The sequence below is a fragment of the Pseudopipra pipra genome, chromosome 24 (assembly GCF_036250125.1).
Source record: "Pseudopipra pipra isolate bDixPip1 chromosome 24, bDixPip1.hap1, whole genome shotgun sequence".
In the NCBI taxonomy this organism is placed as follows: Eukaryota; Metazoa; Chordata; class Aves; order Passeriformes; family Pipridae; genus Pseudopipra; species Pseudopipra pipra.
Window position 1 is genome coordinate 435,247 of NC_087572.1, and position 24,683 is coordinate 459,929.

Below are 24,683 nucleotides of genomic sequence, written 5' to 3' on the forward strand. Positions count from 1 at the left end.
TTGCCTAAATTTGATTTGTTACTGCACTGTCCATGCAATTCTTTACACGCACATAAAAACACCAATGTTGTTATTTCTAATGTTTAAAATTCTTTGCCAGTAACCCAGAAGGAACAGCCCCGTGTGCCTGTAAACACCCACCAGTACTGCCCTGTGCATGTCTCTGCTACGCCAGTGGCCCACCAGCTGCCCCAGTGCCCTCCAGCAGTCCCAGTGCCCCTCCAACTGCCCCAGTTCCCCACCAGCAGCCCCAGTTGCTCTCCAGCTGCCCCCATTCATCAGCAGACGGCGAGGAGCGCTACTGCCGCGCTCCCAAACGATTCCCATTATGTGTCTATGAACAAACACTCCCAAACAATGGGGGCTCCCCGTGCCAGCGGCCCCGCCGGGCCTCAGAACCGCCTCGCGGCCCCGGGAGGGACCCGGCCAGACCGCAGCGCCCCAGGCCGGGCACAGGCGCGTCCCGCCGCCCTCTGCGGGCCGGAGCCCTCCTGGAGACGGGGGGGACACGGGAGGGACAAAGTGACACGGGAGAGACAGAGGGACACGGGGGCCGGGGGGGCCGGGGGGGCACGCGTTGCCATGGCGACCGGGCGCGCACGTGGCTGCCCGGAGACGCCGCTGCGCCTGCGCCGCCTCGCGGCGGCTCCCGGAAGTGGGTCAGGCGCGCCGGAAGTGCCGCGCGCGTGTCCGCGGCCCGCCCGAGCGCTCCGGGACCGGCGGAGACACGGACGGGACACCGGCACCGACAGGGACACCGACAGGGACACCGGCACCGACAGGGACACCGACAGGGACACCGGCACCGACAGGGTCACCGGCACCGACAGGGTCACCGGCACCGACAGGGACACCGACAGGGACACCGGCACCGACAGGGACACCGGCACCGCCGCGATGGTGAAGCCGCGGTACAAGGGCCGCTGCTCCATCAACCCCTCCCGCGCCAGCACCAACCCCGGTACGGGCCAGGTGGGCCGGGACGGGCGGAACGGGACGGGCAGGGCCGGGACTGACCCTCTCTTGTCTCTGCAGATCGAATCGGGGGCGCGGGGGGGAACAACATGCGGGACCGAGCGACCATCCGGCGCCTCAACATGTACCGGCAGAAGGAGCGCAGGTGGGGACGGGCGGCAGAACGGCTCGGTATTGGAGCGGGCCTGTGTCAGTGCTCTGTGACCCCGGGAGCTGGGGAGCCTCACCCTGAGCCTGCCCCAAGCCTGGCCCACAGCTCCAAGCAGCCCAGCCATGTCCCAGAGGTGCAGCTGGAAAAGGCGCTGCAGAACAGCTGAACGTGTCCCTGAAATGTCATGAGTCCCGAAACCACCCAGAATTCCCAGATTTCCCACAGCAGCATAGCTCAAAAGCTGCTTCCCAAATGCCTGAAGAGCCTGACTCCCCCTGGCTCCTGCATGGAGGGATCCCCTGAGGGGATTCCCCCTGTGCCCCACTCAGGGATCAGGCTGGGGAGCAGCTCCCACCGTGTCTGTGCCGTGGGGGCTCTGGGAGTCCTGCTTCACATCAGCAGTTCTGGTTTGTTTTACCCCATTTCCTGCTGTCTGGGCAGCAGATGAGGAGGAGGGATTTTGAAATGTTGCTGAACTTAAAGCAGGTCTGAGCTTGGGAACACTGTGCTGATGAGTGCCCTGCAGAGCTGGTTAAAAAGCTCCAGAGAGAACTGAGTGGGGTTTGCTAGAAAATGGTCCTTGATTCCTTTTGCAACCCCAGGAGCCCTCCCTGGGCTGACCCAGACAGCTGGAGGGAGGGTCTGGCCAGGCTGGAGGGAGAGCCAGGGCTGTGAGTGCCACTGCTGCTGTCAGAGCTGGATTGACTCCCCTGCACAGGCCAGGGAACACTCTGGAGCACTGGCTGTGGGTGAAGGGTCTCCCTGGATTTCATGGATGTGCTCCTGGCCTGGCACACACAGGTGCTGAAGGGGTGAGTGCACTGACATGTCCTTGTTTGTCCCTTAGGAACAAACATGGCAAAGTGATCAAACCCCTGCAGTTTCAGTCCACCGTGGCACCAGGCACAGTGGCAAGGGTGGAGCCAAATATCAAATGGTTTGGTGAGTTTTGTTCAGCTTCCAGACTCATCAAGCTGAAAAACTGTTGAGCTTTGTGTGTTGGAGGGTGTTTGTTTCACAGTTGTGGTCTGAGGGCCGTGTGGGGCAGGGATTGAGCTGAGGGACCCCTCACCTCTGGCTGTGCTCTGGGCATTTGGTTTCCCTAAGGGTGGTTATTCTGGTTCCTGTGGTCAGTCCCTGGTGTTTGCCCATGTACATGGATTTTAAGTGTCCTAGAGATAGTTTTAAAATTTCCTTTAAATGGTGGGAAAGAGAGGGATTGGCCTGTTTGTGCATATTTGGAATCCCAAAGTCTCAAGTAAAATCCTCTGGTTTCATCCCCTGGTGTTTTTGATCCCAGACAGAGAGTTCCTGTTTTATTGGTGTTCCTGGGGTCTGTGGAGCAGTTAAGTGAGGAATGGCCAGGTGCAGTGTTTGTTTTTACATGCAGGGAATACTCGAGTGATCAAGCAGTCGTCCCTCCAGAAGTTCCAGGAGGAGATGGAGACGGTGATGAAGGATCCTTACAGGGTGGTCATGAAGCAAAGGAAGCTGCCCATGTCCCTGTTCCATGATCGGATCAAGCCACACGTGGGTGTCACTCCCTGGGCAGGGGGGGCTGTCGGGAGAGGCATTTACCTGTGGACATGTCTCTGCTCAGTCTGGGGAAATGTTGGTTCTGGAAGCTTTGGGAGAGGCAGCTGTAGTGGATTCCTTGGGGAAGGATGGTTCTGATTCCCTGTCACTGCAGGCATTGAGTGTTAGGGCAAAGAAACAGTGAGAAGATACCTTATTTAATAGGAATTTTCATTTTGCATTGGGAAATTACCCAAAAATCCTTCCCTGTGAGGGTGGGGAGGCCCTGGCACAGGTTTCTCAGAGAAGCTGTGGCTGCCCCATCCCTGGAAGTGTCCAAAGCAGGTTGGACAGGGCTTGGAGCAACCTGGGATAGTGGAAGGTGTCCCTGCCCAGGGCAGGGGTGGGACTGGATGGGCTTCAACATCCCTTCCAACACAACCATTGTGGGATTCTGTGATAGGTTATGATATTACCATATTGCAATATATTCTCTGATAGGTTTGTGTGCCTGCTGATGTTCTGAATGTTCTAATGCCTCTAACAGCTCCTGGACCTTTTCTGAGCCTGTTTCACACTGCAGACACACTGAACGTGTGTTTTATCCTGTATCACAAATCCTTGTGCATGCAGACTTCATTTCTAGTACATCAAGTTTTAGTTATTGCCAGTTTTTTTCATGGTGTCTGAACTATTATTCTGGACTCTTGGTAGCTATTTTGTCATATGGAAACTTTTTAAGTTTTATGTAATAAAAATGTTACTTAAATTAAGAAAAGGTTATGTCAAAATGTGCATTACAAAAACAAATTGCTGCTTTCAGCAATGAATTGTTTGCTGTTCCAAGAAAAGTTGGCTTTCATTGCAAACTTTAAAAATCTACAATTTTGATGGTAATTGTCCCTGACAAAAATCTGAGAATTTGGCGAGATTTATGCTCTTGTTAGAAAAATAAGAAATGATCAAAGATAGCAGCTGAATTTTCATCATTGTGGCTGTAATTGCATTTGACACCATTTATGGTGGAAGAACTGAAGCATAGTTCTTTGGCAAGTGCACAGTGTTTCGTTGCTTATTAAATATCCACTCTTATGTTTCCCAAAGCTTAAGCCGGAAAACTCAAACATTGTTATGGACATGCCTGTCACTTGTCACAGGCTCCAGGGCTGTGTTCAACTCCAGGCTTCTTCAGTATATGTCACGAGATGGAAAAAGTGGTGCTTGGGGTTTTTTTTTACCAACCTGTTTTTCCTCAGACCTCCAGGGTTCACATTCTTGACACGGAAACATTTGAAACAACGTTTGGTCCCAAAGCACAGAGGAAAAGACCAACGCTGTCTGCAAGTGATGTGCAGGCTCTGGTGGAGAATGCTGAGGCCTCCTCAGAGTCCTATGACCAGGACAAGGACCGAGACCTGGTGACAGAGGACACTGGTGTAAGGTGAATGGAAAGGAAAAATGATTCATTGTTTACTTGTCTGAAAAGCCAGCCTTGTTTTTAAAGAAGTATCTGGTACATCTATCAATGCTGTTACTGTGTGAGGACTAAGGAAAGTGAGATTAGCTGAATTTGGAATTTTGGCTAAATCCCAGCTGTTACTTGGGCCTCATCTCTTTTGTCTGTAAAGGGCTTTAGAGAAGAGAAGACAACACAACACTGTGACCCTGTTTTTGTGGTTGCTGATGTCTCTGGTGATGTCTTCCAGGGATGAAGCACAAGAGGAAATCTTTAAGAAAGGACAGTCCAGAAGAATCTGGGGTGAGCTCTACAAGGTAAGTGGCATTTGGAATTCGCAGCAGAGTCACGTCTGTGGCACAGGCAGGGGCTGCAGCACAGCACTGAAATCCTGTACAGCAACAGTGAGAGAAGCTCTAGGAGAAAACAGAGTTTCATTTCCAAATCTCTGCGTGACTGAGCTTGATTCTTGAGCTCTTGTCCTACTGGAACAAACATCATTAAAATACATTATCTAGAGAAGGACTGGCAAAGCAAAGATAACAGTTTCTCTTGGATTCCTGGGGCTTCACCACAAGTAAACCAGTCATGTTCCCTGAAGTTTCTTTTGGCTAAAAACATCTGGTGTGTGGATGGGTTCGTCTTGGGAGAGCTCTGACCCTTAATTCCCTGTGAGCCACCTTGGCTGCTAGAAAAATGGGGACTGAGAGTTTATGCTCTCTCTCTGACTGTTAGGTGTGAAATTGCTTGACTTTTTGCTCTGAATTTCTGAATCTAGCTTAAAACCTTTTCATTTGGATCTAAAAGCACTGGGAATAATCGAGCAAAACAGATTTCAGTAAGAGGCTGCCAAAACTGCAGGAAAAAGCTGTGAAACAAATTCACTTGGCTTGAAGGAAGTCATAAAATGACAGCTCCCTGCTGTAGATGCTTAGTGGACTAACAGCAGGTTCCTGCTTGGTTGTGTGTTTCATATTGATCCAGAAAACATCCTTTATACCCTGATCCATTATGAAATGGCAGAAGGGAATTGCTGCTGAATGGATGACGAACACTGGGGGGTTGTGTACTGAAGCAATTGGTTTTTTCACATTTGGGTGCACTGTTTTCTTTCCCTGGTGCGTAAGAACAGGTAAAAGCTATTCAGCTGTCCAGTCTAAATTTGGAGGGGATTTAGGAGAGGGGAGAGTGGAGCATCAGTGGGTGTTAGTCTGAGCTTCACAGGTCTGAGGGGAAGTAGCAGTTGTTTGTGAAGGATACGAGATTTTTAAACTAATGCTGTAGTTTCAAAACTGACTAGTTTTCACTTGGGAGGTACAGATGTCTTGCTTTCTGTAAAATCCTTTCCTTCTGTGTGATTTTTTTATTTTTCAGGTGATCGACTCGTCAGATGTTGTTGTTCAGGTTCTTGATGCCAGGGATCCCATGGGCACTCGCTCCCCTCATGTGGAATCTTATCTGAAAAAGGAGAAACACTGGAAACATCTCATTTTTGTCCTGAACAAATGTGATCTCGTTCCTACCTGGGCTACTGTAAGCACAGTCCTGCCTGTTATTCCTTGGACCCTCTTTGTTCCTGTTGCAGCTTGGCTGTAGCTCCATGCCAGTCCCCATGCTGGTCTGGAAGGGTGTACTGCAACTGGGGCACTGGGAGCTCTCTGCTTGCCTGCTGTAAAAGTAACAATTACCATGTAGATCTGTCCAAGTTTGGCCGAGTTGAGCAACACTCACCAGCCACAAATTCCCTACTTCCTCTGTCTGGATTTAACAGTTCAGCTGTTGTCTCCAGAGTATGCTAAATGTTAGTCTGCCTAGGATCCATATCCACCCCAGCTGGTTTGCTTTATGTCGTTAAACTAATGAGTTTTAGCTAGCAGTGAAGGCGTTTTTGGGAAATTGTTTGTCTTTTATACAAACAATACTCAGTGCTTTTAGCTGTTGGGTTGGGGAAATGCTTCAAAGGTTCTTCCCTAGCGATGTTCATGGCCATTGCAGCTGTAAGCCCAGTGCAGACACTGTACCCCCCTCTCTGAGCAGATGGTGTCACCCCCTCCAGCCCCAGGTCCCTAACCCAGCCTGTTTGCCTCTCCAGAAGCGTTGGGTTGCTGTCCTTTCCCAGGAGTATCCAACACTGGCTTTCCACGCCAGCCTCACAAACCCTTTTGGCAAAGGTGCTTTCATACAGCTTCTAAGGCAGTTTGGAAAGGTACAGAACAATTCTGGGGATCTGTATGGTTGGGGTGGGAGAGTTAGTGTGTGGTGTTTTGCTTTGTTAGGGTTTGGGGCTCAGAGCTGCAGTGGTGTACAAGGATGTGTTATTTCTCACCAGTTACACTCTGACAAGAAGCAGATCAGCGTGGGGTTCATTGGTTACCCCAATGTTGGCAAGAGCTCAGTGATCAATACCCTACGATCCAAGAAGGTCTGCAATGTGGCCCCCATTGCAGGGGAGACAAAGGTAAGAACATCCCTGTGTTACAGATACAAATAAGCTCGTGCTCAAAGGCAGAACTGGTGTGAAATCAGCCCCATGACGTTGGCAAGTCCAGCACTGAGCTGCACAGGCTGTGTGGCCCAAGGAGTGGCTGATGGGCAGTCCCTTCTCTGAGGCACTGCTCTGGCAGCATTCCCAGGTTCCCACTGTGCCACTCTGCAGTCGTGGGAGTGCTCCATGTCTGTGCTCTCCTGAACCAGGCGCTGGCTCAGGCTCTGTCAGTGCCGGTTCTGGGACTCGTCCTCACAAACAGGGCAGTAACCCAGCACTGAAGAGCAGCTGCTGCTCTGTTCAGGTGTGGCAATGCTCTGTCCCAGGTGTGGCAATGCTCTGTTCCAGGTGTGGCAGTACATCACCCTGATGCGGCGCATCTTCCTCATCGACTGCCCCGGGGTGGTTTATCCGTCGGGAGACACGGAGACGGACATCGTGCTGAAGGGAGTGGTTCGTGTCTGCACGGGGGCTGGGGAGCTTTGCTGCTGTCTGTGGGGTGGGCTCAGAGGGATGAATACACACTTCCAAAGGGCTGATCCTCTACCATGTGTTTTCAGGTTCAAGTTGAAAAGATTAAGAGCCCCGAAGACCATATTAGTGCTGTGCTGGAAAGGGCCAAAGCAGAGTACATCAGGAAGACATACAAAATTGATTCCTGGAAGGATACAGAAGACTTCCTTGAGAAACTTGCTGCTAGGACTGGAAAACTGCTAAAGGTGTGACAGCTTCCTGCATTTGCAGGCTGGAGAGCATGGGGCCTGTTACTGAACATGGGAGATGGGAACGTTTCTGTTGCTTACAAGGCTTAGGAAGGTGCTGTGCCCTGCAAATGTGGGCAGAGATTGTTCCTGGTTCTTTTAGGGTGGTGAGCCTGACTTGCAGACTGTGAGCAAGATGGTTCTCAATGACTGGCAGAGGGGCAGAATCCCATTCTTTGTGAAGCCACCAAATGCAGAACCAGGTGAACCAGGTTCCCAGGTGAGAATGTGAAGCTCATGCCTTCTCTTCTACATATTATTTGATTTTCTTAATAGCATTCACTGCTGCTTTTCCCAGAATGCCATGAGACTTGGGCAGTGACTGGGCTCTGCCCAACCCTGGTCACTCAGGTGACACTTGAAGTCAGTGAGGACCAGGTTTGTGCTGTGCTCTTTACAGAGATATCTGAGCCACTGCTGACTACCAGAAATGTCAGTGATTATCACATTGTCATCGAGGCTTTTTCCAAAGAGAAAAAATAGAAGTTGGAGATGATGGGACAGACTTTGTGGATAATATATCCATGACACTCTTCCTTGCAGCCTCCTGCATTGGAAGCAGCTGTGACCTCAAGCCAAGATAATACTGAGGAGAAAGCCTCTGAGTCGATGGCATCAGGTGTGGAGCCAGAAGAGAGGAACAACCCAGACACTGAAATCAGGCAGCTCATGTCCCACGTTCGGCAGAACTTCGGCAGGATTAATGTGGCACCTCAGTTCTCGGAAGAAGACCTGGTTCCTGTGGATGTGCCAGGCTTTGATGAGACAGACAGTGATTCCTGTGGAGAGGAAGAGCAGGAGGAGGAGAAGGAGGAGAATGAGCAACAGCAGGATGCAGGAGAGGAGGAATCGCAGGTGGCTGCACCGGGTGCCAGGGAGAGTTCTAAAGCAGTTCTTAAGGCCCTGGAGGACAAGATTGCAAAATACAAAAAATTCCTGGATAAAGCCAAAGCCAAGAGGTTCTCAGCAATAAGGTACCTGAATCTGTCCAATGTTTTTCAGGGGAGGAAAGGGTTGATGTGACTCTGCTGTAGTTCCATTCCATGCCTGACTTGCTTGACAGTTCCCCTGTGCTGCCTCACATAAGCCGCAGTTTGTCTGGTTTAGCCATAAGGGTTGGAAATTTGGCCAAGCAGCAGTTTGTTTTTGAAAGGTTATTCCAAGAAGTGCTATTTACCAGCATAATTAAAAATGTTCTCACTTTTGAAAGTTGCCTCTTAAGCTATGGGTTAGAAATCTCTTGGTATTCTGAGCAGCAAAATTGTATCCTTGGATCTCTCCTCGATGTTGGGTTATACCAAAGCTGATTCCTACCTCGATATGCCAGGTGGGTCCCTGTGCACATGCAGAGTATCCTGGCCCATAGAGCAAGCCCAGTTTTAGCAAAGCTCACTCACCAGCCTTGTGAGGACGGAGATTTCAAGGTTAAGGGTTATATTTTGTCTCTTGTGCAGCACACAAGCCCAGTAACTCCAGAGACAAGAGTACTGCAATGTGTTTTTTAGGTGCAAAAACTGTGGCTTTGGTGCTGACGGGGGACTGGGGTCTGCTGGAGACCGGTGGCTTCTTGGTTTGTGTTACAACAACCTTTTATTGCTGATTTTATCTTCTGTAGAATCCCTAAGGGACTGAGTGACAAAGTGTTTGCAAAATCCATGCAGAAGGCTGAAGAATCCAAAGAAACTGAAGACAGAGGTAAAACAAGATTAGTTAATGTTCTTAATCTGTGTTGGGAAATCCTGTGAACCAGAGAAGAAAGGGAGTTAGGGGGAGAAGCATCCACTGGCTCCTGCATCCAAGTTCTTTTCCCCTGAAGCTGCTTAAATGTCCCTTTAGCTGACCCCAGAGCTGCTGCTGACCTGCTATAGCCTCAGTGTAGAACACCTGTCTGTGTGATGGGAGATGTCCCTGTGAGTGAGGGAAGGTCCAGAGAAGGCAAATGTTGTGCTCCCAGCAGCCTGGGCCCCAGGCTGCAGCCAGAGCAGCTCCCTCTCCCTGGGGTGTTACACAAGAGGGAGTGAGGGGGGTAGGGACGTTATAAAAGCACAGAGATACTTCAGTCTGTAGGTTTTACTGTGGCTTCAGTTGCCATAGGCAATTTGATTAAGGCACAGTCAGTGGGAGAGCCCCATTCTGAAAGGACTGTGGCAGTCTCCTGGGCTTACTTGAGGCTGGAAGCAATCTACTTCTTGAGAGCAGCTTTCATAGTAATAGCTACTGATTCTCTGGTGAGGAGCATGCACGTTGTTTGGGTAGAAGCTGTTAAATAAGGCCAAAGGAATGCATTGCTCAAGGAGTTGGGATGGTGACCCCAGTCTGAAGTTCTGCAAACAAATGGGTGTTCTGGAAGATACCCAACTGTGTGATTTCTGCTGGTTGCAGGCAGCACAGAGAAGAAAAGAAAGAGGAAAGCAGAAGAGGGAGGTGATGATGATGACCAGTTGGGTAAACAGCCTTGCAAGAAACTCACATCCAAAGAAGTAAGTGTGATTTCTTGTAGTACAGCTGAGCAGGGAAATAGAGTGGCTTTTTATCCGTGGATTGCCCGTTACCACTGAAGAGCTTTGAGATTTAGCCTGAGCAGGAGGGGAGTGAAGACTGAATTCTGTTATGAATGTCCTGTCACAACGTATGTCACAGCCCTCTTACCTGACTCTGCACTCTAGGTTGCTTCTTTTATCTTGTTGACTACTCATGTAAAGATTGAAGCATAGCTTTCTTTTTTAAGAGCATAGGTGCGTGGGTTCCCTATAGGTTCTCATCAGTAACATTTTGTTGGAAATTATTTATTTTACTTAAGGCGTGTGGAATGTGAACACCATGGAGAGTGGCAGACATTGAGGCTATGGATGCTGGGATTTGCTAATGTGTTTTGTCTGTGTTTGCAGAGGAGACGAGCCGAGAGGCAGCAGCGCTCCAAGAAAGTTGGAGTCCGGTATTATGAAACTCACAACGTGAAAAATAAGAATAAGAACAAGAAAAAAACTGGCTTGGAGGAACAAAGATCAAAGCACAAAAAATACAAACATAAGCAATAGCTGCTTATTCTATTAAATTTTACATAAAACAGTTCTAGTATGCGGTGGCTTTTTTTACTATAAAACTTGCAGTTCCCGTTCAAAGCCCAGTGTGACCGGTCTGTCCTGGCCCCAGGAGCAGCATCTCCCTCTTTGTTTCTGCATCATCTGAAAGTTCTTTGTGCAGTTGGAGCTGATGGTATTTCCACATCTCCATCCCAGGCCAGCAAATCCTGCACTGGCCAAACAGCTCCTCCAGTGTTGCTCAGTGGTGGGTTTTGGGTGGGTTTTTTTCTGGAAACCTGCTTTCTGGGGGTTTTCACATGACTGCAGGGAATTCTCTTTCCCATGTCTGCTTGCTGTGGAACCAGCTGCTTACACAGGTACCTCAAGTAAAGATTTCATTTGCTTCCACTGAAAAGTGAATCCATGACTGGCAAGGGTTCCCTTTGTGCTTCACTTACCACTGACGGATTTCCAGGTACAATCGACACCAATTTGCAGGTACTCAAGGAAATACCCCAGACACCTAAGAATCATCTGCTATTCGCTTCTTGGTGCATGGGACTTGGAATTCTTGTAGACACCTTTATATTGTTTCTGAATTTTCTACAACATTTTCAAATTAATAATATCAGAGAGATGTTTGCATTTAAAAATGTTTATTAGTTATTGCTTTGAAGGTCATTAGCACATTACCAACAGGCAAGTCCCAGACAGAGCTGACTGCTGAGATGGCACTGAAAGAGGGAGCAGTAATTAATGAAGCTCTTGAATTTCAACTCTTCAAGAGAGAAAGAAAGAAAGAAAGAACACAGTAATGCTGCCTTCAGTTACTGGTAAGTGAAAACTCAAGATCGTTGTAGGAAGACAATTCTTTGTCACTAATTGCAAGCTTCTTGCTCTGACAGCTTTTCTGAGCCTGCCTCGAGGACAACAAAACAATTAGTTCTTTGCTGCAATGATGCTTTCAAGTTGTGTCTGAAAAACAAATGAGACAGTGAGGCAAATTAGATTCAACCTAAGAAATAAACCTGCAGTGCTGAGGGACTAAACTGTTGGATGTTCACATTGAGGAACTGAGGGATCCTGCACTGCTGCCAGGAGAGCCAGGCCAGGTTTGTTCCCCAGCCATTCCATTCCTTACTACATGTTTTATAAATTAGCTTGTCGTTCCTGGCATGCCCAGTTGTTGCATTCTGAGGAGAACAGAGCTGGCCTTGGCTCTGTGCACTGAGACACTCAGCTTAGAATGTAAAGCATCAAGGGGGAAATTAAATAAAAGCTGTTGAAACAGTGGTCTGAATTCTCTGATTTCAGGCTGGACTATGTGAGCTAAATTAAATATTTGGCTCTCTAGCATTTGGAACACAAACTGACTCTGAGACTAAAGGAGCTGGGAACAGCAAGTTTTGTGATTACTGAGACAACTTGACGCCCAGTTAGTGGATTGATGGGAGCTGCCCCCAAAATAACCCCCAGCAGTGGCACACACAGCTGCTGGAGTACAGGCACTTCAAGGAAAAAGCCATGGATTCAGGGGCAACGCACGTTTGATCTAACAGTTACTCCATTTTGTGCCCTAAAACATTCCAAGACAGCCTGAAAATGTGGGTTGGCAAGTAGGTCCTGCAGGAGAAGTGAAGGTAAGGAAAGCAGCTTGCTCCAAGGGAAATGTTTTTACCTGCAGCCAACATTTGCTGTTGTGCAGGGTGACATTCTTTCCTTACTCGAAAGATGTGGGATTTTTCCTTTCAAAACCAGAATATGGAGCAGAAGTTCTTCTCACCAAAGCCACATGCACAAATAATTACCCAGTCCCTGCTGCAGGAGTATGCAGTTTTCTTGGGTAATATTTAATGTTCAATGGTGTGTTGTGTTCCCAGAGGGGCAGCTTTAGTGGCTTTAATGAGAATGTTACCATTAGTATTTGGAGTTGTGGTTTTTTACTGACCTTCAGCTGCTGGTTTGTCCGTTTGAGGAACAGAACCTCCTCGTTGTGTTTCTTCTCCTCTATCTCTCGCCGTTCTACTTCTTGTTGTTCAATAGCCTCACATTTGGCTTTCTCCTCACTCACTTGCTTTTCCAGCTCCCTCCTTTCCTCCTCCAGCTCTGCAATCTTGGGAAAGAGCACGGATCTCTCAAGTTTTGTTGATGAATAGTCAATTTTCAGTTAAAAGTGGTGTGTGGTACAGTCTCTAAAGCATTTCAGATACAACAGAACCAGGCTTCAGGAGCGCAGCAGAGCCCGAGGACTGCGAGCCGAGCGTTTTGATGGTCTTTGCTGCCATCCCGCGGCAGCGCCCCCGACTCACCCGTTTCTCCATGAGGGCCTTGCCCTGCTCTGCCTGCAGCGCCTTGCGCACGCCGAAGGCCACGCTGCTCTCGTACAGCGCCTGGTAGGCGGCCAGGGTGAGCTGCAGCTCGTCCCGCACCCGCAGCAGCAGCAGCCCCCGCTCCGCGCAGCTCACCGTCGTCTGCCGGATCAGCTCGTCTGCAAGGGAGGCACAGCACCTGCAGCGCGATCTCTGGGAGTGCTGCACACACACAGGGCCCCTCTGACCGTTCTCTGCTCCACGGGAACAGGGATTTACCAGAGCAGCAGGTAAAAGAGTGATGGTGCAGCCCCTCAAGGAACAGCAGTGGTGCTGATCCCCTAAAGCTGTAACAGGGAACACCTAAGAACGTGTAATGACTTTTTGCAGTTACAGAGGAGCCTCTAGGGGATCCTGCTCCAACCCATGGCCACCCCTTGCATTTGGAAGACCAGCGTCGTGTGCTGGCAGTGTGTGAGTTAGACAGGCTTCTGAGCTATTTTAAATGAACTGTTGGGTAAGTGCAACTAAAAGGATTTTGCCAGCCCTGTCCTTTGCGTGTCAGCGGTGGGAGGAGCACTGACCGAAGCACTGTGTGTAGAGCTCCCTGCGCACGGGGCACAGCCCGGTCTCCCGCGCCTGCCGCTGCTGCAGCTGCCGGTCCAGCTGCTCCTGCAGCTGCACGACGTCCCGGCGGGTGCTGGGCGCGGTGGACACCTCCTGTACCCAGAGCTTCTGCGCCTCCTCCCACTCCCTGCCAGAGAAGCAGCAGCGTTATCGGGCGCCCCGGGGCCCGCCGGGCGCTGCCGGCCCCGGCCCGGCCCCGCTCACCGCGGCGGCAGGATGGCGTTCAGGAGCTCCTGCGGGTGCTTCGGGGAGGGGCTGACGGCGCCGGGTGTCCGGGGCGGCGGCGAGGGGGTCGTCTTCGCCGAGCGGGCCTGCGGGGGCCGGAGAGGAGAGCGCGGTAGGAGCGGGCGGGGGAGCGCGGCGCCCTCGGCCCGCTCGCCCCCGGCAGAGCGCGGTGCTCCTCGGTGCCCCTGTCCCCGCTCACCCCCGAGGAGGCCCTGTCGCCCCGCCGGCTGATCAGTTGTGGTGGGCAGTAGCGCAGCAGCGACTCCGGCGGGGCCGCCATGGCGGCCAAGGGCGCTGTTGCCGTGGCGACCGCGACGCCGCGGCCCCGCGCAGGCGCAGCAGCGCTCAGGCGGGCGGAAGTGACGCGAGGCCGGAAGTGGCTGCACTTCCGTCGGCACGGCCGCCATGGAGGCGGGGGGGGAGCGGCGGCGGGAGCGGCGGCGAAGGGACGCGGCCGTGAAGGCCGAGCGGCGCAGCCCCCGGCGCAGCCCGTCGCCGCCGAGCGAGGAGCGGCGGGGCAGCCGCGGCAGCAGGTAGGGAGGTCCGGCTGCTCGGGCCCCGCTCACTGCTCGGGCCCCCGCCGCTCACCCCCCCTCCCGTTGTTTTCCAGGTCGCCCCGGCGGAGGAGCCGGTCCGGGCGGAGGAGCCGCTCGCCCCGCGGCAGGAGGAGCCGCAGCCGCAGCCCGTACCACGGCACCGTGAGGGTGAAGCAGGTAAAGGGTGCTGTCGGTGCGGCGTGGCCCCGGTGGCTGTTCCCGGAGACTCGACCGTGCCGGCAGTTCGGTTCTGCGGCCCCTGCAGCCCGTCCCTGAGCGGAGGGAGGGTCTGGACGGGTCTGCCCACCCCAGGCCGTGCTAGCGGTGACCGGAGCACCCGTGCGAGCTCAGCCTGTGCCGCGGCACGGACGTCCCTGGCAGCTGCACTCTGAGCCCAGAGCTGGCGATACCGCCTGTTTCTTGTGCTTCAGTCGGTGCAAATTGTGGGAACGGGAGTCATTTGGGCAGGAGATCCGTTTGTCTGGCGCTGTGTCAGACCTGGACACGCCTGCCCCAGAGCGTGCTGTTGGTGTGCGGGGTTGGGGTTTCGCTGGGACCCAGAGCCTGTCCCTGTGCCCTGCAGGAGCGGGACGAGCACGGCCGCAGGGGCAACGAGGAGCGCAAGCCCAGGCACTCGTCAGAGCAGGAGCAGCGGCGGGACCGGAGCGGGGACCGGGACCGGCACAGGGACCACTCGGAGCGCAGGAAGAACCCGGGGGCTCGAGGCCACGAGCGGGACGCGCAGACCCTGCGGGAGCAGCAGGCGGAGAGGGAGATCTACAACGAGAGGCGGCGGGAGCACCGGCAGGGCAGCGCCGAGCACAACCCCGAGCTGCGGCCGCCCGAGGGCAAACCCAAGGAGAAGGCGGCCGCCAACAAGGAGAAGCCGAGCTTCGAGCTGTCGGGGGCGCTGCTGGAGGACACCAACACGTTCCGGGGGGTGGTGATCAAGTACAGCGAGCCCCCCGAGGCGCGCGTGCCCAAGACGCGCTGGCGCCTGTACCCCTTCAAGAACGACGAGTTCCTGCCCGTGATGTACATCCACCGGCAGAGCGCATACCTGCTGGGCCGGCACCGCCGCATCGCCGACATCCCCATCGACCACCCCTCCTGCTCCAAGCAGCACGCCGTCTTCCAGTACCGGTGAGCCCTGGGAGGGATGGAGCACAGACCAAACCCCTGCAGTGCACGGCTGTCGGTGTGTGTGAGGGCCAGGCAGTGGAAGGGTTTAGGGGAATTTGTTTTCCAAACTTGGGGACGCTCAACATACCAACACAAGTCTGCACTGGGCCTGAGAAAGAGACACACTCTCTGTTCTTCTCAGGGCTTTTGTCACCCCTGGCCCCCCCACTCCCCTCAGACATGTCTTCAAGAGCTCATCTTCTCTCATACCCGGGAGTCAGCTCCTCTGGAATGCAGGAGGAGAAAACATTTAAAACTGTCTCTGGGAAAGATGCCTTTTTCCAGGCAGGAAAGCTTCCTTAAGCGAAAAACCCAAATCTCCTCATAGTAAAATTTCCAGAAGGGTCTTCTACATTTACATTACGTTAGAAATGGAATTTCTGTGTGACTGCCATCGGTTCTCCCAGCAGTGACCCAGAGATACCTTTAATTCCTCTTATTTAGCCACAAGTAGAAAAATGACACAGTGGGGTTAGACACAGGGTAGGGTGTGAACCTGGGTTGGAATCACACTAGGTGTGATTGGCAGTGAAAGCATTTCAGGGAGAGGTTTGTTGCTTTGCTCTCTCGCTCTGACTCAGCAGGGGGGTGCTGCTGCTGCTGCCAGCAGCGGTGCTCTCTTGGGGAACATTATCTCTCCCAGTGCAAGAGTTGCTGTGTGTAATCACCAGAGGCTTAGGGGATGCTGCAGCCTCTCAGAACCTGCTCTGCCACACACAGTTTCTCATTGCTCTCCTCGGCCTGTTCTGCTCTCTGCAGAAACCCACTCGCTTGTGGAGCATGATTTCTGTCTCACCTGCCTTTGGGGCATGTTCTCTGTGCCTCTCTTGTGACTCAGTGTTTGTGTTTTGCAGGCTGGTGGAGTACACCCGAGCTGATGGCACCGTGGGCCGCAGGGTGAGGCCCTACATCATCGACCTGGGCTCGGGGAACGGCACCTTCCTCAACAACCAGCGCATCGAGCCCCAGCGCTACTACGAACTGAAGGAGAAGGACGTGCTCAAGTTCGGGTTCAGCAGCAGGGAGTACGTCCTGCTCCATGAATCCTCAGATAAATCTGAGGCCAATGCAAAGGACGATGATGAGGATGAGGAAAAGGAAGAAGAGTCTGACAGTTAACAGATGAGGAGGAAGTTGGAGAGGGGCAGAGGAGAGAAACTCTTTGCAGTTGAACGGGATGACCACGGAGCATCACAGCACTGATGCCTCTTGTTGCCTTAAAGTCCTTTTTCTGTTGCTGGTCTGTTCTCACAGTCTGTTTTGGGGGACTTTGCTGATTATTCATCTTTTATAGGTTTTGCATATCAGGAAATACAGCTTTACTTTTATTTTATTTTTCTCCCAACAAGCAGAAGAGCACCTGGACATGAAAGCTCTGGTGCTGGAAACCCTGCACACACAGTGCCAGCAAACCATGTCAAACACAGATGACATCTGGAAAATTATTTTTATGACCTGTTTTGTTATAGCCCTTTGAAAATACTACAGACTGAAATGTTAGAGAGTCCCTGATGCACGTCCCGTTCAGTAGTTTGCCAAATTCTTCTGCCTGTTGGAAGTTCTGACAGGAGAATTTATCCAGGTCACTGCTGAAAGGGCAGAAATGTGACAAAGCCCCTCCTGTATTTGTATGTTTTGGGTATTTAATTTGCCTCATGGTGACTGAGGGAGGGCATTTCACTGTGTGGATTTTTGCCTGGAAATCACAAGGGAACGTGAAACAGAATTTAAACACTTCCTGGGATTTCAGGTGACTAGGCTGTGATGGGGGCTGAGGGCAGGGTCTGCCCACATGTTCCCACATTCGATGCTGACACTGTCCTTGAATGTGGAGTGTCTGGGTCAAAAGCTGGAGCTGTTATTTCTGATCCCACCCTGCCACAGTGTTTGTTTGTCACACGGAAACTCCTTCAATATGGTGACACGTTTGAACCAGAGTTTGCACTATTTAAGTTCTCTTTTTATAAAAACTTACCTTAGTTCCTTGTTTAACTCAGTCTCCCCCTGTAAAGAAATCGCGTTTAGGAAGAGAAGCACCAATCCCACTCACTGGGGGTTGCACAGTCTTTGCTGTCTCCTCCCCGTCGCTTTATGTGAAATGTGTATTTCCCACTTCGCGGGGTGTTTGTGGCCGCAGCTGTTTGTTCGTCCCTGCCGGGTACAGACTGTCCGCCGGCCGTTCTCGTTGTACACGCGGCTGGAAACACTGACGGTGTAAATACGGGGCATTGCCCTGGGATTTCGGACGGGGGTTTGAGCAGGAGGAGCTCCTTTATATCTACTCCAGGAGGTTTTTAAATAAAGGCTTTGTAAATCCCCCGGGTGTCCCTGTGCCGGTGGTGTCCCCGTGTCGCGGTGTCCCGGTGCCGCTGTCCCGGTGCCGCTGTCCCGGTGCCGCTGTCCCGGTGCCGGGTGGGCTGGGCTGCCTCGGGGGTCCCGCCCCGCCGGTGCCGGTGGTGTCCCCGTGCCGCTGTCCCGGTGCCGGTGCCGCTGTCCCGGTGCCGCTGTCCCGGTGCCGGTGGTGTCCCGGTGCCGGTGGTGTCCCGGTGCCGCTGTCCCGGTGCCGCTGTCCCGGTGCCGGGTGGGCTGGGCCGCCTCGGGGGTCCCGCCCCGCCGGTGCCGCCGCCGCCCCCTCGCGGCCGCCGCCGGTAGCGCGCGCCCCGCCCCGCGCAGGCCGCGCCGCCATGGCCGCGCTGCACGCCAAGGCCGGCGGGCCCCCGCAGATCCCCGACACCCGCCGGGAGCTCGCCGAGCTGGTGAAGCGCAAGCAGGAGCTGGCGGTGAGCGCCGGGAGGGGCTCGGTGCGGTCCGGGGGGCGGCCGGGGCGGGGGGGCGGCGGCGGCGCGGCCGGGCCTGCTCCATGCGCCGCGGTGTTCCCGGCAGGAGACGCTGGCAAACCTGGAGCGGCAGATCTACGCCTTCGAGGGCAGCTACCTGGAGGACACGCAGATGTACGGGAACATCATCCGCGGCTGGGATCGGTACCTCACCAACCAGAAGTGAGTGGCGGAGGCTCTGCCCGCCCGCCCGGGCCCCCCCGCCGGCCCGGCCCCGCCATCGCGCCTGTCTCTGTTTCAGGAACTCCAACAGCAAAAACGACCGGAGGAACCGCAAGTTCAAGGAGGCCGAGAGGCTCTTCAGCAAGTCCTCGGTCACCTCGGCAGCGGTGAGTGCCGGGATGGGCACCGGCAGGACGAGCAGATGCTCCTGACCCCATGACCGTCCCTGTCCCCATCCCCGCCCCCATCCTTATCCCCATTTATGTCCTAATCCCCATCTTCATCCCCTTTCCTGTTTTAATCCCTGTTTCCTTCCCCATCCCCATCTCTGTCCCCATCCCTGTCCTGCCATGCTCCCCTGCGCTGCTGCAGAGCCACTTTTCCATTGGAACTCTTGCACCTGCCCTGTCTCCCTGACCTGAGCACCTCCATCCCACCCCACAGCCTCTTCCAGAGTCCCTTTCCCGGATGTCCAGGGAGTGGGAGGGCAGTCAGAACCCCGGGCTCCTGTCTCTGGTGTCACTGCTGTCCCCTGGCTGTCCCTGCTCCACACCCTCTGGGCCATGGGCACTTCTGAGGGACGTGTCTGTGTGAGCTGAGCTCTGTGCTCTGAGCATTGGGAAATGAATCTCTGCTTGCCTTGACATCCCTTTTGGTTTTCCAGGCTGTCAGTGCTTTAGCTGGAGTCCAGGACCAGCTCATTGAGAAGCGTAAGTCACTTTGTCATTTCTCTGGGAATTTGGGAAGAATTTCACTCTCCCCACCATTCAGCCCTGTTTCAGCTCTCCAGATCTGGGCTGGACTCGGGGCTCCTGTCCCAGGCCCTGTGGATGCTGCCCTTGGGCTGCTCCCGGCCACTCCAGTGGGTGCTGTGAGGAACAACTGGAGTTGAACCTCCTGAGTACCTTCCACGCTCAGCAGGGGTTTGTTGTGCAGAAAATGAATTGAAGTGGGTTTTTGCTTTTTGGAGGAAGAGGCTGGAAGAGCTGGAGCGCCTCATCACTGTAGGTGTGTCAGTCCTGAGGGACGTGGAGAGGGGCCACTTACCTCCAGGATATTTAAAAACATTTCTGTGATCAGCACCAAATGGGATGTGGTTCCAGAGAGCCTCAGTGCTGAGGAGCAGCTTCCTCTGTCCTGCAGAGATGTTTCCCAGGTTGTGTGATTCACCTCCCAGTGCTGCAGGGCTCAGGTGTCTCTGCTGCTGTTCTGGGGTTGTTTGTCCCACTCAGGGCTGTGCCAGGGCAGCCGGGAGCTCACCTGGGTTTGTCCTGCTCTAGGGGAGCCAGGCAGTGGCACAGAGAGTGACACTTCTCCAGACTTCCACAACCAGGAGAATGAGCCCAATCAGGAGGATGCTGAAGAGCTGGATGGCTCCGTGCAGGGGGTGAAGCCCCAGAAAGCTGCTTCCTCCACTTCCTCTGGGAGCCACCACAGCAGCCACAAAAAGCGGAAGAACAAAAACAGACACAGGTCAGTGGGAGCAGCAGCCTCCTGGACACCTGAACAGGTGGCTGGGGCTGGATTGAATTTATTGTAACCTTTGCAATAACGGGCAGCTGGGGGCAGTTGTTGGGGAGGTTTTCCTGGTTTGTAGCTGTGCATCCCATGGCATTTGGCAGGACCCCGGGGCCCTTGTACTGAGCTGGGGAAAGTGCTGGGGAAGTTAAAGCAGCAGCACAGGGTGCTCCCTCCAGCTGTGGCACAGCTGTGCTGGGCAGCTTCTCCAGCTCTGCTTTCTCTCCAGGAGGATAAAGCTGTTTCCTTCCAGCAGGTCCTGACCTCCTGTTCTTGCTGCTTGGTTTCTGCAGATCCCAGTAAGACAGGAATGTCAGTGCTTTCTTTGGAGGAGGGGGGAAAGCAAATGGGAATGTTTTGGGGGTTGTGGGCACTCCTAGTGTCTGGATTTCCACTCCAATGCCTTCCAACTCTCATATCCCAACCATATCTCCATGCTGGCAAAGAGGAGTTGCTGTGTCACCTTCACCTCAGAGTGTTTGTTATTAAACTGACCCGAAATTCACTTGAAACACTTTCCCAGAACTCTTTCTGGTTGGATTTATCTGTCCAGCTCTGCCTCTAAGGTGTGATGAGGGTGATGGGCTGGTGGCTCAGACCCTGCAGTGACAGGGCCTGTGAGTCAGGCCCTGAACAGGGAAAAACATGGAAATCCATGGAGAGGAGACACTGCAGAGCTGCACCTTCCTGGAAAGATTTCTGGAGCTGGGACCTAAGGATTAATAGAAGTAATGGAGCTTTTAAAACTCCAGAGTGCCCATGCTGACTCTGAACTGTTGGCTCTGGGAAGAGATGGGCTTCCTCTTTAAGGGACTTGCCCATGCAGTTAAAGAGAGAAGTGGTTTAAAGTGGTAAAAGTTTACAAGGGGGGCTGGGGGCATTTGGGGTGGGGACATGAGGTAGGTACACTGCTTGAAACATGCTTAACTCTTTTTTCTCCTTCATTAGGTGTTGAGTCATTAGCGTGTCTTTAATTCTTAGGTTAGAATTTCCTTCCTACAGCAGCCTGAATTGGGCAAACACCCAAAAGGACTGGATGTCCCTTTGGTTCCTCACGAGCTGGGAATCCAAAGAAGTTCAAATCTCTTTTTTTGCCTGTAGATATTTGGAAGAAGTTCAGGAATAACACAAGAAACTACATCCGTGAACAAGTCCAGAGAAACAACCTATAAAACTGAAGTACAGCTTAAGAAAATTGTCATTTCAAACAAATTATAAAATACTCTCCCAAGCACTTCCCTGGACAAACCATGGCCAGCAACATGGTGGGGTGCAGGGCAGGTGCTGTAAATGATGTAAATCCCTTTGCTCCATTCCATAAACCCGGATTTTAGCGACAGGAGCTGGGGGAAGCTGCCCCTCGACAGGTTGTGTGGCTCTGGGTTCCTTCCTGTTCCTCCCCTCTGCAGCTGTGGCTGCTGCTGTCAGGTCGGGCTGTTGGACAGAGGAGCCCTGCTCTGCTCAGCTGGGGCAGCTCCATGTCCCCAGGACCTGTCAGACACACCTGCAGTGCTGAGGGGCTCAGGGAGGCAGGAATGGACTGTTTGTAATGCTTAACGGGGCCAGATAATTAAAACAAGACAATTAAATTTTTCTGTAATAAAAGCTCTGTTAAAATTGTGATTGCTGTTACTGACTATCCCCTAAATTTTGGCAGACAAGACCAAACAATTTTCAAGTATATTTAGGTTAAAAAAACCCAGCAACAACCCCATCCCAGTGACCTGAGTGTGCAGCAAGAGCGTTAACAGGCCCCACTCCAGCCAGACCTATGGGTCTGTGTCCTGGGTGTCCTGGCATGAAAAAGAGAAAAATAAAACGAAATGTTGGCGTTTCTCTTTGTTCAGAAGCTCTTCCATTCAGCAGCACACCTCTGGGTTCCACTCCCCCATTCCTGGGGAGCCGGGAGGTGCTGGGAACAGGCCCCAGAGGGAGCACTGGGGTTCCTTGTGGGGCACTGGGGCAGACTGGGCAGCACGGGGTGAACGGGACACAGCTTCAGCTACACACAGGGTGGAGGTTACAGAGCCTGTGCTGGCACCCTCTGCTCCCTCCAGCACCACAGGAAGGCCAGGATGGGTATTTTCTGTGTGCTCAGCCATTTCCATGGCTAACGAGTGTTTGAGGGAACGTGGAGCTGTTTGGTCTTAGCAAAGCAGGGCTGAGATGGGGTTCCTCAGTCAGGCCTTCCCAGGCAGTGTCAGCTGTGGGCAGAGCTGAGTCTGAAGGCTGTGCTGTGGCACCTGTGGAAGGGGTGGGACTGTCACCAAACTAATCAGCTCTGGCCAAATAACTCTGGTCCCTCGTTGGCTGGGGGGTGGTGGTGGGGGGGGTGTGGGGAGGAACAGCCTGGTGCTGAGTTGGGCACCAGGTTCTGTCACCTCTGCCTGAACCACCTTTGCCTTGCCCTGGCAGCCCAGCCCAGCCCTGCTCCCTGACCCCCCTCTTTGGTTTTCCAAGCCCATGGGTTCCTCTCCCAGCCCTGAGCTCTGCACTCTCAGGGTCTGGCAGCTGCCCCTCTCAGCTCCTAAAATCCCCTCTAAACCAACCCCACCTCTGTGCTAGCCTCTTGCTCCCAGAGATCCGGTGGGGAGGGGGACTCTGGATTGCCATTCCAGAGTGCTTTTTGTGCCCAGTCCTGGTTAAGATACCTGAAGAACTTGATGGTGTTTGAACACTGGCTTTATTATTTATTTTATTTTTTAGCAATCTTGCTAGGGTGGCTAATCAACTAATTGATTTAATTCATTAGTATATTAATTTCTATTGCTTTCTTCCTTTCAAATGCTGCCCCTCAGCCCGTCTGGCATGTTTGATTATGACTTTGAGTAAGTTTGACTTGAATTAGTACTTGTGCTGTGTTGTTAGTGTGTAGACACCAATGTGCCTTTTGAGACCTCGCTAACCCCTAGTTTATCTGTTTAATTGTAGGTATGTATATTAGGTTAGGCTGGGAAGTTTTTTTTAAAAACAGAAAAGCGTGATGGAGGTAACATTTTATTTAATAACTTCAGCAAAAATTAAATTAACTTCACTCTTCTTTACCTTTCTGTTTCATATTTAAATAGATAAAACTTTTTAACTTTAAAACTTAGTTTAAAAACTGATTCTTCTGGCTTTGCTGCTTAAGGAGATTAGTATAGACTTCGATATTTCCTTCTGGAAAAATGTACTAAGCTCAATACCTTTGGCTCATATAATCCCTGTCACCCTAACTCCTCTCTCTACCCAAGTAAATAACCCTCCCACTATGTCTGGATAATTACCTGTGGCATAGTTACACCCCTGACAGATTAAATTAACATAGAGCATGCGTAGTCCCCCCTTCACCTGCCTAACTGCCCTGTGGTTGATTGTGCCCCTTGATTAACTCTGTCTGGGAGTGGATGGAATCTGCTTTTTGGCAAATAATAACGGCTCCACTCTCCTGCTGCTCTCATTCCCAGTAATCCTGGGACAGCGCCCTGGCTCAGCCAGTTGGGAATGGATGGATTAACCGTAGTCTCTGTCGTAGCTGTGCCCTGTGCAGTAGCTCTGGTGTCGGGTCAGGTATTGACATGGACGTTTCTCTTGTCTCTCCAACCACAGGATTGATCTCAAGTTAAACAAAAAGCCAAGAGCCGTAAGTATCTGTGCTCTGTCCGTGTTTTCATTGCTCACTCTACACCCGAGGGGCTGCCTGACTCCTAAGCTTAAAAAACCCTCCCTGTGCTGTCATTGAAGTTCTTGTTTTCGTGGTTGAGGAGTGTCACAGTGTGAGATCAGCACTGTCCTGTGGCTGTAACAGCAGCTGAGCCCAGCTGGGCTGTTCTGAGACAGGGTCACAGGTAACTCCTGTGCACTTCTGGAAAAAGCTGATTTGCACCCTGTTACCTTGTCATTACCTGGAGCATCGAGAGCATCTGGTTTGAGTTGATGCTTGGGGTTGGAAGGCTCCATCCTTTTCAATGTTTAGCTACAAGAAAAAAAAATCTGGTTTGCCTGCAACTAATGGTGTGTGAGACGAGAGAGGACTGAGCTCCCCCAACTCCATGAGCAGAATCAGAGGTGGGAAGGTGTTAACGTGCCTGTGCTGTCCTTTCTCTGCAGGACTACTAGAGCCATGAGTGCTGATGCTCCTAGGATTTTGGTCTGTGACTCCCCACTGAGAAGCCCTGAAGCAGGATGGCAGCTGCAGCTGGAGTGACTCACTCTGAGGGACTTGGATGGGGGGAGGAAATCCTGGACCGTGTACTTTGCGTCATTTTTAAATCACCTGAGTTGCAGGAAGACTGAGGTGGTGTAGGTAGTAGTAGTAGTCCTGAATTCCTGACTGTTCTGTGCTTCCACCTGGGTCGGGAACTGCTGAAATGGCTGATGCTGCTGCCCCCCTGCCACCTGCAGACCCACAGAGAGGCATTTCCTTTGCCACTGGAACTGGGGTAGAATTCAGTGTGTCCCATCCATGTTGTGAGACTTAGATTACTTTTGTTGCTGATATTTAGCTTTGTAGGTTTGGTTTGGTTTTTTGTTGGTTTTATTGTGTTTTTTTTAAAGCCAAAGTGTATAGTTAAAAGTCGACTTTGAGTTTCTTTGTTTAATCCTTGTAGTGGAAGGTTCTTCATTTTGTGGAGCAGCTTGTTTGATTCTTACTCAAGCAGAGAAGGTGGTTTAACCCTTTTCTCTTTCATTTTAAACACCATCTCCCAAGATTCCACAGTGATTTAGGTGCAGGAAGGGCCAGAGCTCAGAGCCAACTTGCTCTTTGCTGTCGCTGACTTTGGGTGGATTCTCTTTTTAATACAAACTTCTGTCATTTGTACATAAACAATAAAAGTTCCATGTTTGTCTCTTCCCATGGTTCGTTCAGTCCAAACTTTGACTCCTGGTGCTTTTTACTGTCCACCTGCTTTATGAGGACTTTGCTGGAATTCTTCCCCGT

At 52.3% G+C, this 24,683-nt stretch overlaps 4 protein-coding genes across 9 annotated transcripts; 3 read left to right on the forward strand and 1 right to left on the reverse strand.

The window, feature by feature from the left end:
* Nucleotides 1-649: 649 nt before the first annotated feature.
* On the forward strand, nucleotides 650-10,412 carry GNL2 (G protein nucleolar 2). 2 transcript variants are annotated; one of them, XM_064635503.1, is made up of 16 exons: nucleotides 650-961; nucleotides 1,036-1,120; nucleotides 1,974-2,068; nucleotides 2,517-2,656; nucleotides 3,898-4,082; nucleotides 4,348-4,414; nucleotides 5,472-5,630; nucleotides 6,190-6,303; nucleotides 6,427-6,555; nucleotides 6,931-7,035; nucleotides 7,143-7,301; nucleotides 7,447-7,563; nucleotides 7,887-8,317; nucleotides 8,959-9,038; nucleotides 9,726-9,823; nucleotides 10,232-10,412. In XM_064635503.1, the coding sequence occupies exons 1-16, from the start codon at nucleotides 898-900 to the stop codon at nucleotides 10,379-10,381; spliced, it is 2,178 nt and encodes a 725-aa protein (XP_064491573.1). In that variant the 5' UTR covers nucleotides 650-897; the 3' UTR covers nucleotides 10,382-10,412. The 2 variants fall into 2 exon arrangements, with proteins under 2 accessions (XP_064491573.1, XP_064491572.1); XM_064635502.1 differs by having other exon boundaries at nucleotides 665-961; nucleotides 6,190-6,555.
* A 593-nt stretch (nucleotides 10,413-11,005) lies between these two features.
* DNALI1 (dynein axonemal light intermediate chain 1) lies at nucleotides 11,006-13,822 on the reverse strand. Its single transcript, XM_064635518.1, has 6 exons — nucleotides 13,727-13,822; nucleotides 13,507-13,613; nucleotides 13,260-13,429; nucleotides 12,676-12,854; nucleotides 12,315-12,479; nucleotides 11,006-11,341 (listed from the first exon to the last, which is right to left on the reverse strand). The coding sequence occupies exons 1-6, from the start codon at nucleotides 13,805-13,807 to the stop codon at nucleotides 11,306-11,308; spliced, it is 738 nt and encodes a 245-aa protein (XP_064491588.1). The 5' UTR covers nucleotides 13,808-13,822; the 3' UTR covers nucleotides 11,006-11,305.
* An 80-nt stretch (nucleotides 13,823-13,902) lies between these two features.
* On the forward strand, nucleotides 13,903-17,562 carry SNIP1 (Smad nuclear interacting protein 1). The gene is made up of 4 exons (XM_064635514.1): nucleotides 13,903-14,060; nucleotides 14,138-14,240; nucleotides 14,647-15,206; nucleotides 16,100-17,562. Exons 1-4 carry the CDS (start codon nucleotides 13,933-13,935, stop codon nucleotides 16,362-16,364), a joined length of 1,056 nt encoding a protein of 351 aa, XP_064491584.1. The 5' UTR covers nucleotides 13,903-13,932; the 3' UTR covers nucleotides 16,365-17,562.
* A 299-nt stretch (nucleotides 17,563-17,861) lies between these two features.
* Nucleotides 17,862-24,617, forward strand: MEAF6 (MYST/Esa1 associated factor 6). 5 transcript variants are annotated; one of them, XR_010425106.1, is made up of 9 exons: nucleotides 17,862-18,025; nucleotides 18,129-18,244; nucleotides 18,324-18,411; nucleotides 18,909-18,954; nucleotides 19,525-19,717; nucleotides 22,561-22,590; nucleotides 22,694-22,751; nucleotides 23,351-23,384; nucleotides 23,852-24,617. XR_010425106.1 is itself a non-coding variant. In XM_064635523.1 (8 exons), exons 1-8 carry the CDS (start codon nucleotides 17,930-17,932, stop codon nucleotides 23,858-23,860), a joined length of 612 nt encoding a protein of 203 aa, XP_064491593.1. In that variant the 5' UTR covers nucleotides 17,873-17,929; the 3' UTR covers nucleotides 23,861-24,617. The 5 variants fall into 5 exon arrangements, 3 of the variants coding, with proteins under 3 accessions (XP_064491593.1, XP_064491594.1, XP_064491595.1); XR_010425107.1 differs by lacking the exon at nucleotides 22,561-22,590; XM_064635523.1 differs by lacking the exon at nucleotides 22,694-22,751 and having other exon boundaries at nucleotides 17,873-18,025.
* Nucleotides 24,618-24,683: the final 66 nt, after the last annotated feature.